Source organism: Falco peregrinus, chromosome 1 (assembly GCF_023634155.1).
Source record: "Falco peregrinus isolate bFalPer1 chromosome 1, bFalPer1.pri, whole genome shotgun sequence".
Classification (NCBI taxonomy): Eukaryota; Metazoa; Chordata; class Aves; order Falconiformes; family Falconidae; genus Falco; species Falco peregrinus.
Window position 1 is genome coordinate 96,793,691 of NC_073721.1, and position 18,088 is coordinate 96,811,778.

Consider the following 18,088-nt stretch of genomic DNA (forward strand, 5'->3'; position numbering starts at 1 on the left):
GAGGATTTTTGTCCTTGGCCAAAACTCTGAAAGGAGAAGTTTGGGATTTGTCCAGATGTGAATGCCTCTCTAGTGGACTTCAGGCTCGTTCCGTTATAATGGGCAGTTCCATAAGATTTACTTTGGAGTTTTACAGGCAAAGATACTGAAACAGGCTGATGGGGGATGAGTGTTTCTGTACATTGATCTTATCCTCTGTTGGAGGTAGAGCAATGGCATCTCTTGCCTGAAAGATTTCTACATGGTAGAAGCAAATGCTATAGCTCTTTCTTCTGTTTTTAATAGGGCTGTAAGATGAAAGTAAAACAGTTGTGGGAGACTTACAGATATAGGTATAATGCCAGAGTATTGGCAGAGTAGTGAGGGAATGTGGTCTTTATTTTCTAAAATGCATATGCAGTATCTTTAGCTGAGTGAGGGAAGAGAGGTAAGAATTTGGGTATCTGCAAAACCCTCATAAAAATAAGTTAATGTCTGTACTTGCGTATCCTCCTGCACTGGCAATGGAGTAGGATGCAGAATTCCTTGGCATTGTACTGCTCCCCTATTCAGTTAAAAACAGTGTATCATGGCCGAGATGCCCTTATAGAAAGTGATGCCAGGTATAAAAACTTGAGGGCAAAAGAGAATCTCTTCAGGCAGCCAGCTGTAACCAATTATTTGATTTCTGTGTCTCTGAACTAGTTTTCTCGGACGTGCTTTGCTGGGGAATCCACTTCCAATTTCACTCTTGGGCTCATGAGCTTTATTTCTACAGCTGAATTTCCATTTGGCTTGCAAGTGCTACTTCTGAGTCCTGTAATACTGTTTGGAATTATAGCCTGTACTTTTGGAAACATTGATTTGAACAGATCCTCTGTTTTCTTGGTCTGGTTTGCTCCATAGGGCATCCTTTAAAATCAAAGAAATCTAGATAAATAGAGAAACATATAGGATGGCTTGTTTTTTGAAAGTTGGTGAACAAAAATAGTAATAGTATACTGACTGTCTTTGTGGGTTTTGGCTAAGAAAAAGAGTTGGATTTTCAAAGGAAAAAATTTGAGGGATAACTGCATGTGGTTTTAAACTTGTTTTCTCTTCTACAAACCATTGTGCCACTTGTGTGCATTACTTAATATCTGTTGGAATGTATAAATGCAAAATCTATGAAACTTTAATTTGTAGAGTATTTAATCAGAAGTAGGCAGGCTGCATTAGCGCTGCAAATAAGCAAAGTGAAATTTTTTGTCGTTTAAGAAACTTAGCCACTGTAAGAGCCTTCCGCGTGGCTTTAGGGTTTCAGTGGCTACGTCTGTATATAAACAGTCTTGCATAGTTATTTTGCATAAAACCATGTCTTTCTGCATCAGTGAAAGTAATGTGCCTTCCCATCTAGAGACAGCAGTAGTGCAAAAGCTCTTGTTCCAGCAGTTGCTGCAAGAAGCTGCCTATTAGATTCTTCTAGAGATCAGAATTTCTGAGAATTCAGACATGAAAAGCATTAGGAATGCACCACTTCTGTGACTGATTCATTCTTAGTAGGTGCATGCAGATACCTTATAATTCTTGAATATTTGTGTTGGTGTTCTGAGACGTGTGAAGTGTCAATGTTTATTTGATGTAATGTTTTGGGAAGCCCTCTTAAGGGAAGAAAAATCTCAAAATTCTGTGGGTAGAAGTGTGAAACTGAAATGTTTTTTCATAAAGCTATATACATTAGAATTGGTTTTGCTGATCAGTAAACATTTCATAACCTTGCAAGTTCTTTTGCTGGCTAGAGGTGTCTGATTAACTTTGTTACAGATTGTGATAAAAGCAAACACCCAAGGTTGCTGTGAATTAGTGAGTTGTCAGTGTGGTTTAAGTCTGAAGAAGATATATTGAAGTCTAGTTCTCTGCATTGCTGCACTGTTAATTTCTGGTTTATTAAGACCTTTTTTTTAAAAAAAAACAAATGACCAACCAACAACAACAAACCCACAGCTTCAGCTGTGCTGTGATACTTGTGTACTTAAACACCCTGATCTGGTAGGTTTCAGGTAGCTCTTTAAAACTGGGTGTGAAGAATAACTTAGCCTGTATGGGTTTTTGGGGCACATAACATGCTTGTTACCAAAGAACAGGTACTGCTTAGCTTCCTTGCTGGCTGTTCTAGGTGTTATGCTGTGTTGCTTCATGGTGCTCTCCAGACTTCCAGAGCTGTGCAGTTCTTCCAGGCTTGTCTGTGTGTTCTTTATGTCCCACTGGTTTTATTTCTATATCTACCTCAGAATGCTCATTCTTTTTTATATTGTTTGGAGAGTAAGAATTAAAAACAGGAACGCTTTTAAGGAACCCAAGCTGAATACTACATGCTAAACGTAACCACAGAATTATGCTCAGCTAGATTGGTGCATCTGCTAGGTTGTAGTGCAGCTGCCCTCTAAAATAACCTCCATCTGGAAACTTCAACCTCTAGAACTTGCTGGGCAGCAGAAGGTAGAAAGGTAATTCTTTGGGTTTTCTCTTCACTTACCTGCTCTAAATCTGCTTGGAGCAGGCTGTGTGGTTGATTGTCTTGCCTTGGACTGCTTGTGCTGCTGTAGCCGTTGATGATGATGCAGCAGCACCAGTGATATTAAGGAAGCTGCTGCATTCAGAAAGCCAGTAATGCTTGCAAGTGCTATGAAGAAGGAAAGCCAATTCTTTATTTTCTGCTTCCAAGGCAAACATTTGGGATTCTGTTAAGCAGTTGGGATTGAACAGGGTGTTTGTAAGGGCATCTGGGTAACTAAAAGGAATGTTAAAATTGATAGGATTTGACACGTTGCAGGTCAGATACAGTAGCTGAGTGCTTCGCTTTCTATTCAGTACACTGCCTGTGAGATCACCTATATTCACAAAATGGATGCAAATTTTCTCTCTTCTGTGCTAAATGATACAGGAGCTAACCTAAGAAGAATCTTGTCATGCCTGAGGGTTTGAAAAAGCTATAAGTAACAGACATCCTGGAACTTCCTGTATGTGGAATCACAAAAATGATATTACAACTACTTGTATTTGGAGAATAACTGAAGTTATAAGAAAGCTGTCACTTTTTCTTACAAAAATGTGAACTGTCAAATAGTCCTTGATAGTGTTTTAGGGGAAGCATTTGATTGCTTAAAAAATGAATTGTCTGGATTGTGCTTTCTTCTTTTTTTTTTTTTAAAATGGGCCAAATGGTCCTTTGACTCAAATGTAGTTTCTCCATAATGTTTAATGTAATGAAGTCTCAGATGAAATACGGTGTTCTTACTGTTCATGCCTCAGACTAAAATTTGAACAGCTTGCTTGTGCACCTTCAAGTATGTGTGAAGCACAAATAGGTTGGGAGCATGTTTGGGATGTCAGGGCAGGTGTGTTTTGAGCTCTTGTCCCCTTGCATTATGTGAAGTCTAGTTTATCTTCATTTTGAAACTAGCAGCCTTTTTTTGATCGGGGATTGTAAATTGTTTCCAGAGTGTGTGGATCCTAAGTCTATGGTGTTTTGGATAAACAGCCTTCCTCCTTCATTTCTTTCTCTCTTGCATCAAAACCCAGCTGTGCATAGTACTTCCCTTTGAAAGGGATTTTGTGTTTTTCTGACTTGTTTTGAATGCAGTAAAAGCTAGATCTCACTTTCTATCGTGTTTGTATTTAGTTTAACAAAATGCCGTATCTAACAATTTCAGTGGCATTTGGCTAGCTTATAGATAGTTCTCAGAGGAATAGCATTTCCTCTATGGCATGAGAGATTTAGGGCTGGAAAGCGGATTCTCTAGACATGGTGCTTTGCCCACCTCTTATGCTTTTTTAGCTAGGATAAAAAGCATCCTTTGAAATGAAGTTGATTAATTTATACCCTGTATTTTGCTGTGCACTATCATTGTTGGTTTTACGCAGTGGTGAATAGTTTTTAGTTGACAGCTTTGGAGATGGGCTCAAAGCACTGAATAAAATTGCCTCCTTGTTAAATGAATGCTGGGGGGAGCAGCAGAATGTTGGATATAAGGATTGTTAAAGAAATCATTATGTGAAAGAACAGCATTCCTTACCCATGGCTCTCTAAAATGAAAACCCCTTGCATTCTAATGCTCTTCTGGCATATTACTTGTATTGGAGTTGGTATAACAGTAAGCTAAATATGAGGTTTTGGTGGGGTTTTTCGTGTAGCTGTTTTTTTTTTTTTTTCTTTTTCCCCCAGTAGTATCATGGTTATGGATAGCTTCTAAGAAATCTGTGTTTTAAGTGAGATTATATCCTTTTTCTGGCTGTAGTGCTTAACTGGGCTGCCTATATAGGTTTTCAGCTATGAAGTTGTTTGGAACTGTCAGGTTATTTGACTACTTTAATTGATACTTACCATGATGCTCTAGTAATCTGCATCAGCATGCTCCTTTAGGCTCTTCCAGAGTATTGGCTTTTAATCAAACACTTGTGCTCCTTATATAGTGGTCTTGCAGAAGCCTGTACAGCAAATGCCCTGCATTACTGCCTTGCGAAATACCTATTTCCACATTGTCATTAACATGTGCAATTGAAGATCTTTGATTTCTTTAATTAAAATGACATTGCAATGCCAGTTGAAACTTCTACAGAAACTTTCGAAAGTGGTGGCAAGGGTCTGCTGTCTTTGATTTCACAAAAGCAGAAGTAACAAATTAATTTCCAGAATAATCTGGGGCAAGTAGCAAAGTGCTTGCTAAGAAAAATATGGTCAAGGAGTTACAAGAAGCCTCTGTGATAAGTTTCTCCCACCCCAAAAGTAATATCAGCTAGTTTACACGAGTGCCAAAACTGTTCCTGATTGGACCTCTGTCATCTTTGTTACAAGTAGTTATTCATAAAGCCCCAGCTTCTCCTGCTCCTCACTTTAAGACTGGTTGCTTTTGCTACTTCTATATTTTCTTGCTCTGTATTTTTTTTTTCCCTCTACGTCAGTGAGGAGGGGAGTATCAAAATAGCAGAGAGGTTTGGGAATTTTGAATGAAACTGGATGTGTAGTGTAAATAAAGCTGACTAAAAGCAATTCTGGCACAACAGATTTGGTATTTGCCAGCCAATACCATACTTTAACTTTTTGTATAGGATGGAGTTAATATAGAGCAGGTGTATATTCTTGAATTGCCTATATTATGCAGGATAAGCATGCATGAGGATTAGTCAGCCGTATTTTCTATAAATATTCTCCCTAAAAAAACCTATTTATTTCTTTTTTTAACTATTATGTTACAGTTCTTATACTAGTGGGCTAGTCCTGCTGACAGTGGGGGGCGTGTGCAGAGTAATTCACAGGCCACTTTTTGAACTATTCTAATCTGTACTGTAGCGTACCAGATCCTTACATTGCTGAGGGGGGTATAGCAGCCAGAAATAGTCTTTCTCCCTGTGAACCAGAAGAGCAACCAGTTCTGTTCAGAACACCAAGGGAGAAGTAAGGTTACCCTGGAGAACCCCAGCTGCTTCACATATGATTTCTTGTGGTGTTTTCATTAGATAAGGTTCTAGTTAATTTGTATACCTAGTGAAGGAGGGAAGTAGGTTCTAGCCTATCTAATCTATTGTAGGTGCCTCTGAAGTTGTTTTTCCATGGTGTCTAGGTCAAGCTGACTGCTAGGTTCCTAGTGGTAGCAGGAGCTATTAGGAGCAACTTTTGAAGGGTAGCTAAAAAAATCCAACAAACCCTTACTCACTACCCAGTGATGTAAATTGGCCTCCTTTGAAAAATGTGCCTGATAATCCTTATAGTTATCAGATCAGACTGCATTTCAGTGAAGCACTGCAACCTCTTATGAAAGCTCTAGAACTGTACACGTAGCAGTAAACTAGGCAGGCAGTGCTGAAATTTGGTGCTGGGGAAGAGGATGCTTGTGGTGAATGCACAGCATTGATCGCTGTGCCAATGAGTATTCCAGAAGTACTGGAGAAGGGAGTACTTCCTAAAGTGTCTTATGAGAGTAAAATGGCCTCACAGATGGAAGTTGTAAGAACACACACTTATCTCTTAAAAAAAAAAAAAAAAAGCAGCAGCTGATTATAGCCACAGTTAACTACCATACCTTTTTCAGGGATAATCAAGTTCACAGATGCAAAAACATTGCTCTTAGTTGGGGAAAGACATGAGACTATTTGGGGCTTTGGAATTGAGTGGTTTGGATTTTTTTTCTCTGCAGGCAGACAGCTTTATTAAGCTGTGCTGCTGGTAGAGATTAGGAAGCATTTATGCCTATAGAGATGTCTTAGCCAGCAGAGTTTGAGGTGGAACTGTCTTTCATTCGGGACTTCCTCCAAGGTTGCATAAACCAAAGGTCTTGGATCAGTGCCTTTTGCTACCCAAAGGATGGAAGCCCTTTGCTTACTCAGAGTTACTCATTGCTATAGTTATTATAGTAACAAAAACTCTTCTGCAGGGTGTTTCAGTTTGCTGCTGCAACTTCTTAAAATGTTTTCAGAAAGAAAGATAGATCAGATGGGAATCAAATCTTGTAGCACATGCGCCTGCTGTGGAAAAGAAAAGGAACTAGGTTGTTTAGGTTCTTTGGTAGATTTGGCAGGAGTCCAGGAGACTGACTTTGACCTGAATCTCCCTTGCTGTGTGCATGGGGAGAGTGTTAACTGAAAATGTTGAAATGAGGTGGTGAGGCCTGGATTTTCCAGACGAACCAGAACAAATGTCATAGATGGACTAGATCAAGCCTTGTGGTATGGACTAGGGGATTCCTTGGAGTTCTAACTCTGTTTTCTATCATTCTGATCAGGAAGCAGCTGTGCATTGTGCCAAAGGTACATGCAAAGCAGTTGGGAAGGTGCATCTTTGGGAGACAGAAGGGAACCTTCTGGTCAGTCTAGACTTGTTGAGCTGCTTGTTGAGTGCTGGGGGGTGATGATGATGAGGACAACAGTGTTCTCCTTCCAGCCTCCAAGAAACTACAAAGTTAAAAGATTTTTGTTGTAGTCTGTTGTAGTCAGCTATGAAGCACTGCACTGTTCAAGAAGCAGTCTTGCATTCACTGCCAGAACTTCACTTACAGGAACAGGCTGACAATTAACAGTACCTCTGGTAGTGGAGGCTGCTTCTGAGACAGAAATTGATACATGTAATAATCAGCAGGAGACAAGCTTAGACTTAAATTCATAATGAGTTAATATCTGTAATACTGATACACAGTACCAGAGAATGGAGTTCAAAGGAGAAAATAAACCAGTACTATCCTGTTGGTAGAGAAGTACTACCTACCTTTGCTTTTCCTAATTGGCAGCACTTCCCAATGAGATTAAGTTTGAGAATAACTTCACTGTTCTGTTTCACTGAAATTCTCAGATCATAGAACAAGCAGTTGCTGTCTGCCAATTAAGTTCTGCTACAGAAGAATGTATCTGTAATAAATGTTGTCTTAAAAAAAAAATATATCCAAAGCCATTCAAGTTATTTTGCTGTTGGTTCTAGATACAGAATGAACAGTTCAGTATGATACAAGGGGTGATGGTGTAAAGAGTGAGTGCTGGCGGTGGTATTACATCAAAGGAGACACAAGTTCACTTAATTTTATGTCAACATTGTATATGTTGAAGCTTTCTGTTTGTGTTTTGATATAAAGTAGCATGCGACTTTCCCTTTTAATCTACATTCAAGGGAGTAAATGTTAGATGCTTCAGCAGGAGAGGACTTTCCAGTTAGTCAAGACTTGAGCATACAGTTGTGAAAAACTCTGTGGCTGGATGTTGTGGAGTTGAATAATGTATCTTTAGAGTTCCAATGTTGTAGATGTCGTGATAACTTCGGACTTGCAGCACTTCCAAGGGAATCTCTCCTATCCCTCTATGCCATTTTTCCCTTGTTGCTGACATAAGTGCTTCTGTGGCTTTGCAGTGAACTGGAGAGCAAGGAATTTGTGGTTTAAAACTAAATTTAAAGCATAAATCGGGTTTTGTTTCCCCTTCATGTGAACCAGGGAGAGAAGTAGCAGGAACAAACTAGCAAATGAAAGGTAGGACTGCTGCTTTTGGCAGCAGTGTTGGCCCGTGCTAGTTCAGTGATGGTAAAAATACGGTGTAAGCATACACTGAATTTTTTTTTGTGGAGTATATACTACTGGATAATGCCAAACTTGGAATCGGAACATACTTAAAGAAAAAATTCCCTCAAGTCTGGCTTTACTTCTGCAGCTTTATTGTTTAGCACAGCAAGGATATGCTTTCTCTTACTCATTTTTAGAACTATGGTAGTAACTGAACTGTAGTATGTCATCTGTTCATAGCTAAGTCTGTGAAATGGGATGGTTTGCATCTAAAAATGAAGTGTGCGGTAGACTACTAGTAGTAGGTGAGGAAAGTAGAGTGAAATTACTGCGCTTTTTTTTAATCTGTGGAAATTACTACTTTTCTAGTTTGTAGTCTTTTATGAGGTAGGTTGCATAAGTATGGAGAAGTATTTAAGTGTAATGATAGTTAGTATTTTCATAGCATTGTTAAAGAAATTTTAAATCTGTTATATGCAGCAGCTTCTGTGTCTGATGGCTAGTAGATATTCTGCTTAATTTTGAGGATGACTTCCCTGAGTTGAAGCCTTGTCAAGGTGCAAGTCAAGATTTTTTTAGAGCTCTTGTCATAAATAACTGAGGTCTTGTTTACTCTTTGCCACTGGCTAAGCCTGATTCTTTTTAAAAAAACAAGCTGTCTGACAAATGGTTCAAAAGTTTTTGATGATCTCTGAAGTAGTCAAGTAGGTTCATACAAGACTTGTAGAAAATAGGAACTTGCCACAGTGCTTGAACTATGGAGTGGAGCATGTGTGGTCTTGCTCTACAGCCATGAATCCATGCAGAGGAGAGACTTGCATTACATATCCCAACCATGGGAAAAACTTAATTGGAGTTTGCAGTTCATTATATACTAAAGTCCTCAACTGTTTGATGCAAATCTGTAGGAAACTGGCTTTGATAATTATGGTGCCCATAGCCTATGCCAGCACCACTCCCTTATTTGCAAGGAATAGTGCTATTAACAGAGATAATTATCCCCACAAGGTTTCATAATGCTAGTTGTCCCAGTATTGCTGTTAACTGAGAAGCACTTGGAAGAAGTATAGGACTGCTCTTACCATATGCATTGATCTGCTTTGGAACATCTGGAGAACTTCTGAAGTGCCCCATAGATCAGTGTGTGAGCAGGACTGTCTCAGAAATGGTCATTCTGTCTCTATGAAATCTGGTAGGTTTTTCTTTGTTTTGTTCATTGGGAGAGGTGGAGTAGAGTTCTAGCTGCAGGTTATCGTTTGGTAGTGCTAGCTGTCTTGTGAAGCAAAATACTGGCATGCTAATGTGCTCGTTCCTAAGCTGCATCAGGCTTCTAGAGCTATCGGAAGGGTGTGGGGAAAGGGAAACGGCCAGATGTTTGTGGAGAGGAGTCGGGAGGGGATTCAGCAAGGAGCTTCTGTTTTGGTTATGAAGCTGCTGTTGGTTATAGGGAAGCTTGGAGTCTTCCAGTGTTCAGTGATGGGGAACTGGTGGCCTTTTGTCCATGTCCCTCCTCTTGCTGTGCGGTTCCATCCTGCTGCTGCCCGGGAGGAGGCAGTTGTTCCTCACCAGGCATTGCTCAGTAGAACAGCTGAGAAAAATTGAGAGGGCTTTTTCTCTTGCTATAGTTCCTTGTGCTTGTGCTTAGAAGAGCTGACTTGGCAAGGTGTGGGTGGACATGCCTTGTATTCCCCCTCCTGAATGCTGAAACTCACTGTGTCCTGTGGGACAGCTTGGTTCAGAAAGGCAGGGACTTGCCAAGAAGTGACCGTGGGTCTGCTGCCTCAAGAGCAACCTTAGTTGCACCCTTACCAGGACAGAAACCCTGAGTGGGTGGGTAAGTGGGTGCGAGTCCTGTTGCGGCTGACAAGATCCCGAGGTTGGTTTGTTTGGTATGAAGATTGCTTAGGTAGTGGCAAGGAAAGGTGTGGCCAAGAGTGCCATGGGGAGTGCTGGTTTGTAGTGGACAAGCTGAGAGTCCTGGCCTAGAAAAAATGAAGGTGTCTGCTAGCTGTGGAGAGTTCTCCAAGAGTGATCCCTGCCCCTCCCCCCCACCCCCCCCAAAAAAAAGCCACACCCCAAAAAAACCCAACAACAAAACAACACAACACACACATGGATGCCTAGTAATTGTCCTAGCTCTTTTTGCCAATGTCAGATCAAAATAAAACTTGCAGGTCTGTAATTAAAGCATAACGAATAGTAAATCTGCCACTCAATTCTTCCTGCCCTTTTGTGCAAATGAAATTTAGAAATTGGCACAAGGAAAACCTTCATGCAAACTTGTCAGTGCTAATCAGGATGAATGAATTAAACTTTCAGTTTGCTTGTATTTTCTTCCTATTTAAAGTTTCCAAAAGGCCTTTTAACCTTGAGTGGTTTCTCTCTCTTTTAAAAACAGGTAATTAAATCCCACAGAGACCTGAAATGAAATCAAGTAGCCTTTCTCAGTTACAGTTGTTTTGTGAACATGAGAAAAAACAAACAAAATAACCCCACTAGCCTGGTTTTAACTTTCAGTGGAGCCACTTTAGTTCAGTACTGCTTAACAATTACACAAATACAAAAATTTTACTTACAGAATATAAAGCTAGTGATGATACTAGTTAAATATTATTTCTGAAGGAGTTACTGCTTTCTCAGGTTTTCAGATAAAAATACTTGTATAAAGAATGTTGTCTTCAGGCAAGTTAAAACTTGCTGGCATATTCACAGTAATAATGTCTTTGAAAGAAAGCACATGTATATATCTAGAAAGATGCAAGCTGGAGAATCAAGTAATTCCTATTTTAAGGGCTAGTAGTTAAGTTGCCTGTGGATTGTATTGATGTATCTTTTAGGAGTTTCTCTCTTGTGACAAGGATCTGCTGTGTTAAGAGTGCTACTTTTCTCTTGCATAGGGTTAATAACAAGTTTCCAAGATGTGGGTGGGCCTGGCTTGAAATAATAGTGGTTTGCTCCTGTGTTTTTTCACTGTGCTGGGAATCTCTTAATGTTCCAGAAAGATACAGTATTTCTCTCTATGAAAATGGTAGTGGGAGATAAAGTTTAATTGTAGCCCAGCTGAAAAGCTCTTAACTTATTATAAGTCTCTAGCATCGTGTATTAAATGTATATAAAAGTCTGTTTTGATGTTCTAGGGTACTTAAGACTGAAATAATCTCAAATTTAAATTGGTTCTTTTTTTGTGCTCACAAATGTTCAGCAGTCCTGCAATTCAGATCACTGGTGTTTAGACATTGTGCGTATGAAGTTTTAGCCTGTTTTCCTGTGTGACAGCAGGTGAACCTTGCTGAAGTGAGCAGTAAGCCTTCTGCGCAGGGCTGCTCCACAGCCTCAACTCTGAGACAGCTTGCGTTCAACCACTACCCATTTCTCGTTTGTTTGCAAAAGGACACAAGGCTCTCCAAGTGCATTCTCTTGTTACACGAGCTAGTTACAAATAACAATAAAAAAAGGTTCTGGGCTACTGCATTGTTTTTCCTAGTCGGTGATTATTATAGAACTGTTCTTATAGCCCAACAGTGAGTAGCTATTAGCCCTCTGCAGGGCTACAAACAAATGATTTTAATCTGCAGATAGTGTGGCAGATGGTAGAGCTGAGCTACCTCTGGGTGTATCTGTAAGCAGATAATGATTTCTTCTAACTTTTTTTAACCTCTTTTGCTTTGCAGGGAGTTAGTCACCTTTAAATCTTCCTCTTTCTTCTCCTTTTCATATTCTTTTCCTGACTGCAATGTTAGCTTTTAATCATAAAGACTGTAGGAGAGGGATATATGTGATCAGTACAGAACAGAACTCACCAGTAAGACAAATGAGATTTTATAAATGAAATAACTTCTGTAGTTCTTTGGGCAAAAGTCTGAAATCTCTGAGGATCAGGAATGCAAGAGGCATCTATACAGTAAAGCCTGGAGATCTTCATAGACCAGCTGAGAGTTACTAAGAATATTACAGGTGACAGTGCTATGATGCAAAGCATTTACTTGTCCAAAATCCTCGGGGTGGGGTGATGGTGAATTCTGTGCTTATGTGTTGCAAAGAGATTTCCAGTTGATGCCTTCCCTGGGGAAGGAGCTGTGTCCCCTTGAGGCTTAAGACTTCTCTGAATAATTAATCTGTTGGGTCTCTGTCCTCAGAGAAAGATGAAAGAACTATCGAAGGCTACAGTGTTACACCTGATAAAGGAAGTCATTAGTGAGTCTTCAGATATAGTCACGTGAATTAAAAACACTTGCATCCTCTTTAACAATAGATGAAGCCTTTAGGATTAGAGTTTAAAAAAAAGGGGGGAAAACAACTAAAAAAACCTTCTATGAGTAAAATTCCTTATCACTTAGTTTTACTTGCCCCTAAATGACTTCGTTTCTTCCTCTTCCCTGTTCTTCCTCTTGTCTTCTCCATTCCTGCATGAGATGTGGGGAGGGGATGACAGGGTAAAAACATTTTTAAAACTCCATGTTCTGAATTTACAGAGAAGATTTAGGATTAGTTATACCAAATTCCTTGGATTGTAGAGTTAAGTATTTATGGCTCTGAATAACTGTTTCATTTGTAGTTTATTACCTTGTTAATGATCAATAAAATTTCAGCCGTTGGTAGGTAGAGAATGTTTGAATGTTTGTAATTCAAGAAACAAACCTGACCATGGTGGTTACCTTTCTTGGTTTTGTGCATGTGTTTGACATCAGGATATTGTGACCAAATTGCTGCTCTCCTTTTCTCTATTCCAGACTGGTGGTGGCTTATGCCAAACTTTTTTGTTTATTTCTAGGTATAATGGATCCCTCCCTAATGGTGACAGAGGACGCAGGAAAAGCAGATTTGCCCTTTATAAGCGACCGAAGGCAAATGGAGTTAAGCCCAGCACTGTTCACGTGATTTCTACTCCTCAAGCATCAAAGGTATGGGGCAGTGGGGTGAATTCTGTTCTGCTGATGATCTGGGCTGGAGAACAACTCATATGTTACTACTGATTTACCTGGCTCCTGGTTCATTCTGTGACAGATATATTTGTTTTAAAGAAGTCTGCAGTGGATTTTCTTTCTGGGGGTATATCTTTAATTTTAGTCCATTTAACTGTTCAAAACAGTCTTTAACCTCAGGTATGAGATAATCTGACCCTTCTGTCTTTGTTCAGAAAGATGACTTTGCCAGAGCTAACAGTTTTATTTGAGCTATAGAGTAATCGGGTGATGCAAATACAAAAAGTACTTTTATTTCTTTCTCACTGGATTGTAAGATTGGTATGTCTTTTTCCTCTTCAGGAAAATAACTGTCATGGTATAAAAAAAGTCATGATCCCTCTGGCCTTTAATTTTTGTTGCTAATAATGATATTGTGTATGTTCTTACCTGGAGTTTAGTGTTGGTGAAGGAGGAAAAGCAGTAAAGTAAATATATTAACATAGTAACGTATTAACCTGTAGAACTGTTCAGGATAGAGTTCTTGTGGTGGAAAATATTTCAAGCTGCAGGAAGTTATGCCATCTCTTCTCTCAAAACCTTTTTCCTAGAAGCAAAAAGTGACTAGAGTTCGGGCCAAACTGCAGGAGCAGTTCTGTGGTGACCCTCACAAAAGTGGATGGTTTGTAAGAGGTGCACATCACTTTTACCAAAATACGTACTGGGGGAGGGAGAGAACCTACGCTGTTTTCACCAAGAAAAGAATTTTGTTTAATCCGTAGTACAGGATTATGTTTTGAGAATGCATACCATACACAGTATACACCTAAAATTTTCAAAACACACAATATCAGAGCTTGTTTTCAAGATTGTATAGGGCCTGCTTAGTGCAGATAAATGTGTAGCCTTTTAGGATTAACAGTTTCTATAAGTACTTTTCAGTGTTCTCAAAATTAAAGCATCTGCGAGTGACATCTTCCTGATGAAATCAACCTTCAAAATGGGCCTGTAGTATATGTTTGTGTGTTGGTAGCTCTGGTCTCTTGCTTAAAATGTAACAAATGAAAAAAGTGTTACATAGCTGATGGAAATACACGCATGTTCTCACTGGATAGCCTTAAGCATTTGGACTGCAGATGATATTTTGGCATTTTAGTTGCAAAATATTTAAACACCACAAGGTATCTGGTTAATGTTTATCTGCATTGTTATTGTAGTGCAGGTAAAATGTGTGCTGTACAAATTAGTGCCCTTAAAAAGATAGAATAGGGTCTGAGGCATTAAAGCCCCTCCTCTGAGGATTTGGATTCAGGTAGATAATGTCAGGTTGAGTGTATTTTGCACTTTCTCTGAACCCTTATAAATGAGCTTTTGTCTGGGGCAAGGCTGGTGGATGTGCGCCAGAACAGTGATGCTGTGGATTTCGGTGAGTGCTCTTTTGATGCACAGAAAGGACACTTACATTTTAAGATGCTTTAGTAGGCTTTTCTGACATCTTCGATACTGGAGCCTAAGTCTGTTTTACTAGGAATGGTTTCTGCATACAAATCCTGTAAATGATTGCAGAAATATAGACTAATGTATAAATAGTAAGCTGCCTTTGTCTTCAGAAAACAACGTGCAACTTGACCTTTCAAGTTGTGTTCTGCTCTCAGTCTTTCAGCCTAACTCTTATTTAAGGAAGATAAAACAGTGGGAACTTGTGCTGCACAGGATATTAACAAGTTTCCTCCCTTTACATCCTTCCTTCAGACCTTTCAGATACCAGTTCTCTGTTTTGCTTTGCTTGCCTGTCACTGTTTAAACTGAATCTTTTGAGTAGAAAGAAACATGGTTTTTTTAGAGTACTGATGCTTTTTGGGTGGTTGATTTAGCAGGAGTGGGTAAAGCACTGACTGTCTCCAGTGAGTGGCTGGTTTTGTGCTAATTGCATTAATGCAGCAGCTCAAGAACTGTAGCTGTCACCAATTTTAAGTTAGTGTGTTAGCCTGAAGACTGCAATAGATAGTGAGAGGATGCTTGTCATGTTCTATTGTCCCTGCTATGCAGGTGTCAAGGACAGCTGGAGTAGCAATGGTTTCAGTAGTAAATTTAGCTGAGCTAATTGCATATGAATCAGTGCCTTTTTGTTTTTTTCCACTGGAGTGCTTGGTTTTTGCCACTCTGCCTTCTGGAGGTGCTGAAGAAAATTTAGAATTGTTTGACCTGAGTGTATATGGGTATATCTGGGGGAAAGCCAAATGCATGGGGTAATAAGTCTCAAGCAGAGTATTGTTAAAATATGCATGCATCTCTACAAAATTATGCATTTGACTTAAAAGCCTTTTAATTAACTCTGTGCTTAGGCACCATTCAGGAAACTTTCTACTGTCCCCTATTTTACAGAATCCAGACAGTTTAAGATAGACTTTTTCGAGCATTGTAAAAATCAGTATTACTGTAAGGAAGGAAGCTTAAAACTCTTATGCTGTCTCTTGTTTGTGTCTGTGTACACGGCTGGGGGGAGGGGAGGGGGACTGTGAGACTTTTCATTAACTGTGTATGAATCTTACTCAAGATTGTAGTAATCCACTTTGCTAGACCAGAGAGTTTGTTTTGAAATCAAGTCACATTTTTTCGATTGACTTGGGTCTCATAGAATCATAGAATAACTTAGGTTGGGGAAGACCTTTAAGATAATCAAGTCCAACTGTTAACCCAGGACTGCCAAGCCTATTGCTAAACCATGTTCCTGAGCACCACATCTACACTGCTGTCAAATACCTCCAGGGGTGGTGATTCCACCACCTCCTTGGGCAGCCTGTTCCAATGCTTTTGATGAAATTTTTCCTAATAGCCAATTAGGAAAACCACCCTTTTGATGAATTTTTTCCTAATAGCCAATCTAAATCTCCCCTGGTATAAATTGAGGCCATTTCCTCTTCTGCTGTTGCTTGTTAACTGGGAGAAGAGACCAACCCCCACCTGCCTACACCGTCCTTTCAGGTAGTTGTAGAGAGCGGTAAGGTCCTCCAAGCCTTCTCTTCTCCAGATTAAACCCCCCCAGTTCCCTCAGCTGCTCCTCATCAGACTTGTTCTCTAGACCCTTCCCCAGCCCTGCTGCCTGTCTCTGGACATGGCCCAGCACCTCAGTGCCTGTCTTGCAGTGAGGGGCCCAAAACTGAACACACTATTCAAGGTGCGGCCTCAGCAGTGCAGAGTGCAGGGGGACAGTCACTGCCCTGGTCCTGCTGGCCGCACTGTTTTGCAGTGATGATGAAGAGGAAGACTGTCATCAGTCATGATCGTATGATCTGTGAAAACCTTCCTGGGACTATCAAACTCTTAGGTTTAAGTTTGCTACTAGTTCATCATGACATAGCTAGGATTGCTGATTTTGATCTTCAAGCTAGTAGGGCTGTTTAACAAAATGAAAAGTTAGTTGTAATGTTTATTTTGGTTGAGTTGTCTTAACTATTGCTTTCATACGTGATAGTTAATGCTGTGGGACTCAAGTCTAGGTGTGTGAAATGGTTACATGGTTTTCTTGTGCAGAAATTTTCCAGTGAGTGCTGAGCTGCAGGTGAGAGGGAGATGTAAGTTTTCAAAATAATCGCCTGGGAATGATGGGATACTAAGATGCTAAACTGGAGTTTACTAGTTTGGCAGGGGGTTGGGGGGTAGGTGGGCATGGGAGGATTTTGAAGGGATTTTTTTTGTGTTTTGGAGATTTGTCGGGGGGGTTTATGGTCTGAGGGTATATATGTCTGACAGGGAAAGAGGTGTCTGTAACTGAAAACAAAACCAGCTTAATGATGTTGTAGAATCAGTAACATTTGAGGACAGTATATCTTTCTTACAGATCTTAAGTAGGTGAATTATAAGCTCTGTCTAAATAAAACTGTATGATCCCAATTTCTGCTAAGCAAAGATGTTCATGTTCCTGTACACATCCAATCTGTTCACTGGGCTATTAGGTTAACACTTTCTCCCTGTGCAAACACAGGTAGATCTTCACTCCTGTTTCCTCCTCTTCATAGCCATCACTAACTCCTTGTTGGATGTTGTTGGAGAAGTTATTTTTGTATAACACTGGGAGAGAACTCTCCCAGTTCCATATGAGGGGGGGTGCTGGCAGCTGGCATTAACAGTGAGGTTGCTGGTGATACTGAACACTCAAGTCAAGTAATACTCCATGACTTTAGGTATGCATGCATTTAGATTTCATTATTGTTTTCTAATGCTTTGGAATTACATCCATGGGTGTGAAGTTTAGAAAAATGAAGAAGGAGCTTCGTGTGTGTTTGAGTTACTTCAAGTATGGAAGCATGAATTGTTGACGTTAGCCCTCCAGGATTCCTTAGGATTATTCTGGAAGCATGAATGAATTCTATTGTAATAGCATGTACAGCATTTGAAACTTTCCGAAGTGGTGAGTCAGTAGGCAAGAGATTATAACTAGCAAGCACTAAAAGTACTCAGTTCTAACAAGTGAATGTTGCGTTTTGATACCTAAGCATTTCATTCTTATACTTTGATAGCAATTTGATAGCAATTATATAGCAAATAATAATTTGATAGCAATTCAAAAGACATTTGCAATCTTCTATAGACTACAAAACTTCCCACCTTTTAATACCTTTTTATGCTGCCATGTCTTGGTATTTATTATGTCTGTCTGTCTTGGGATCAAAGTTTTCCTTTGGTAACCTGTGGTAGATAAAGACAACCTATTTTCTCCCCTATGAAATTACTGTTTCAAGCTGACTGGGGAAGATCTTTCGTACTTCAAGTCCAATTACCTGCCGAGTTGGCTTCTGCTTTGTGCTATCACAACAGCAGCTTGTATAGTCACTGGCTGGGTTCCTGCAGCTCAAATCAAGTTTCATGCTGCTACTGGAGAAGAACAAAATGCAGCCATACGAATAATTATTAGGTTGGGGAGAGAGCTGCAATTTGTGCTTTGAGTGATGAGACAAAATGAAAGTATAGGATTCTTGTGATTAGTTATCTGCTGTAGATATTGCATTTGCTTTGGCGTACTTTGTGAATTTTGAGAAAAAAAAACCCCAGAAATCCTTCTAGTACTGACAGCTTTTTGGTGTTCATTCTGGATGAAAGCTGTAGAGCTTAGCTGCTGTCAGAAGCCACTGACAGACACAGTATCCTCCTCTTTCTTACTGGGCTTATTTATGGTGTAATCAGTTCGTG

The 18,088-nt window shown here is 39.8% G+C and overlaps 1 protein-coding gene across 2 annotated transcripts in view; it reads left to right on the forward strand.

Moving 5' to 3' along the window:
* The window catches only part of PELI2 (pellino E3 ubiquitin protein ligase family member 2), a 74,577-nt gene that overhangs the window by 13,474 nt on the left and 43,015 nt on the right, over nucleotides 1-18,088 (forward strand). For both annotated transcript variants that reach the window (XM_055813590.1, XM_055813595.1), the window contains exon 2: nucleotides 12,769-12,898. In XM_055813590.1, coding sequence (XP_055669565.1) covers nucleotides 12,769-12,898 — 130 coding nt within the window. The remainder of the gene's footprint in view (nucleotides 1-12,768; nucleotides 12,899-18,088) is intronic.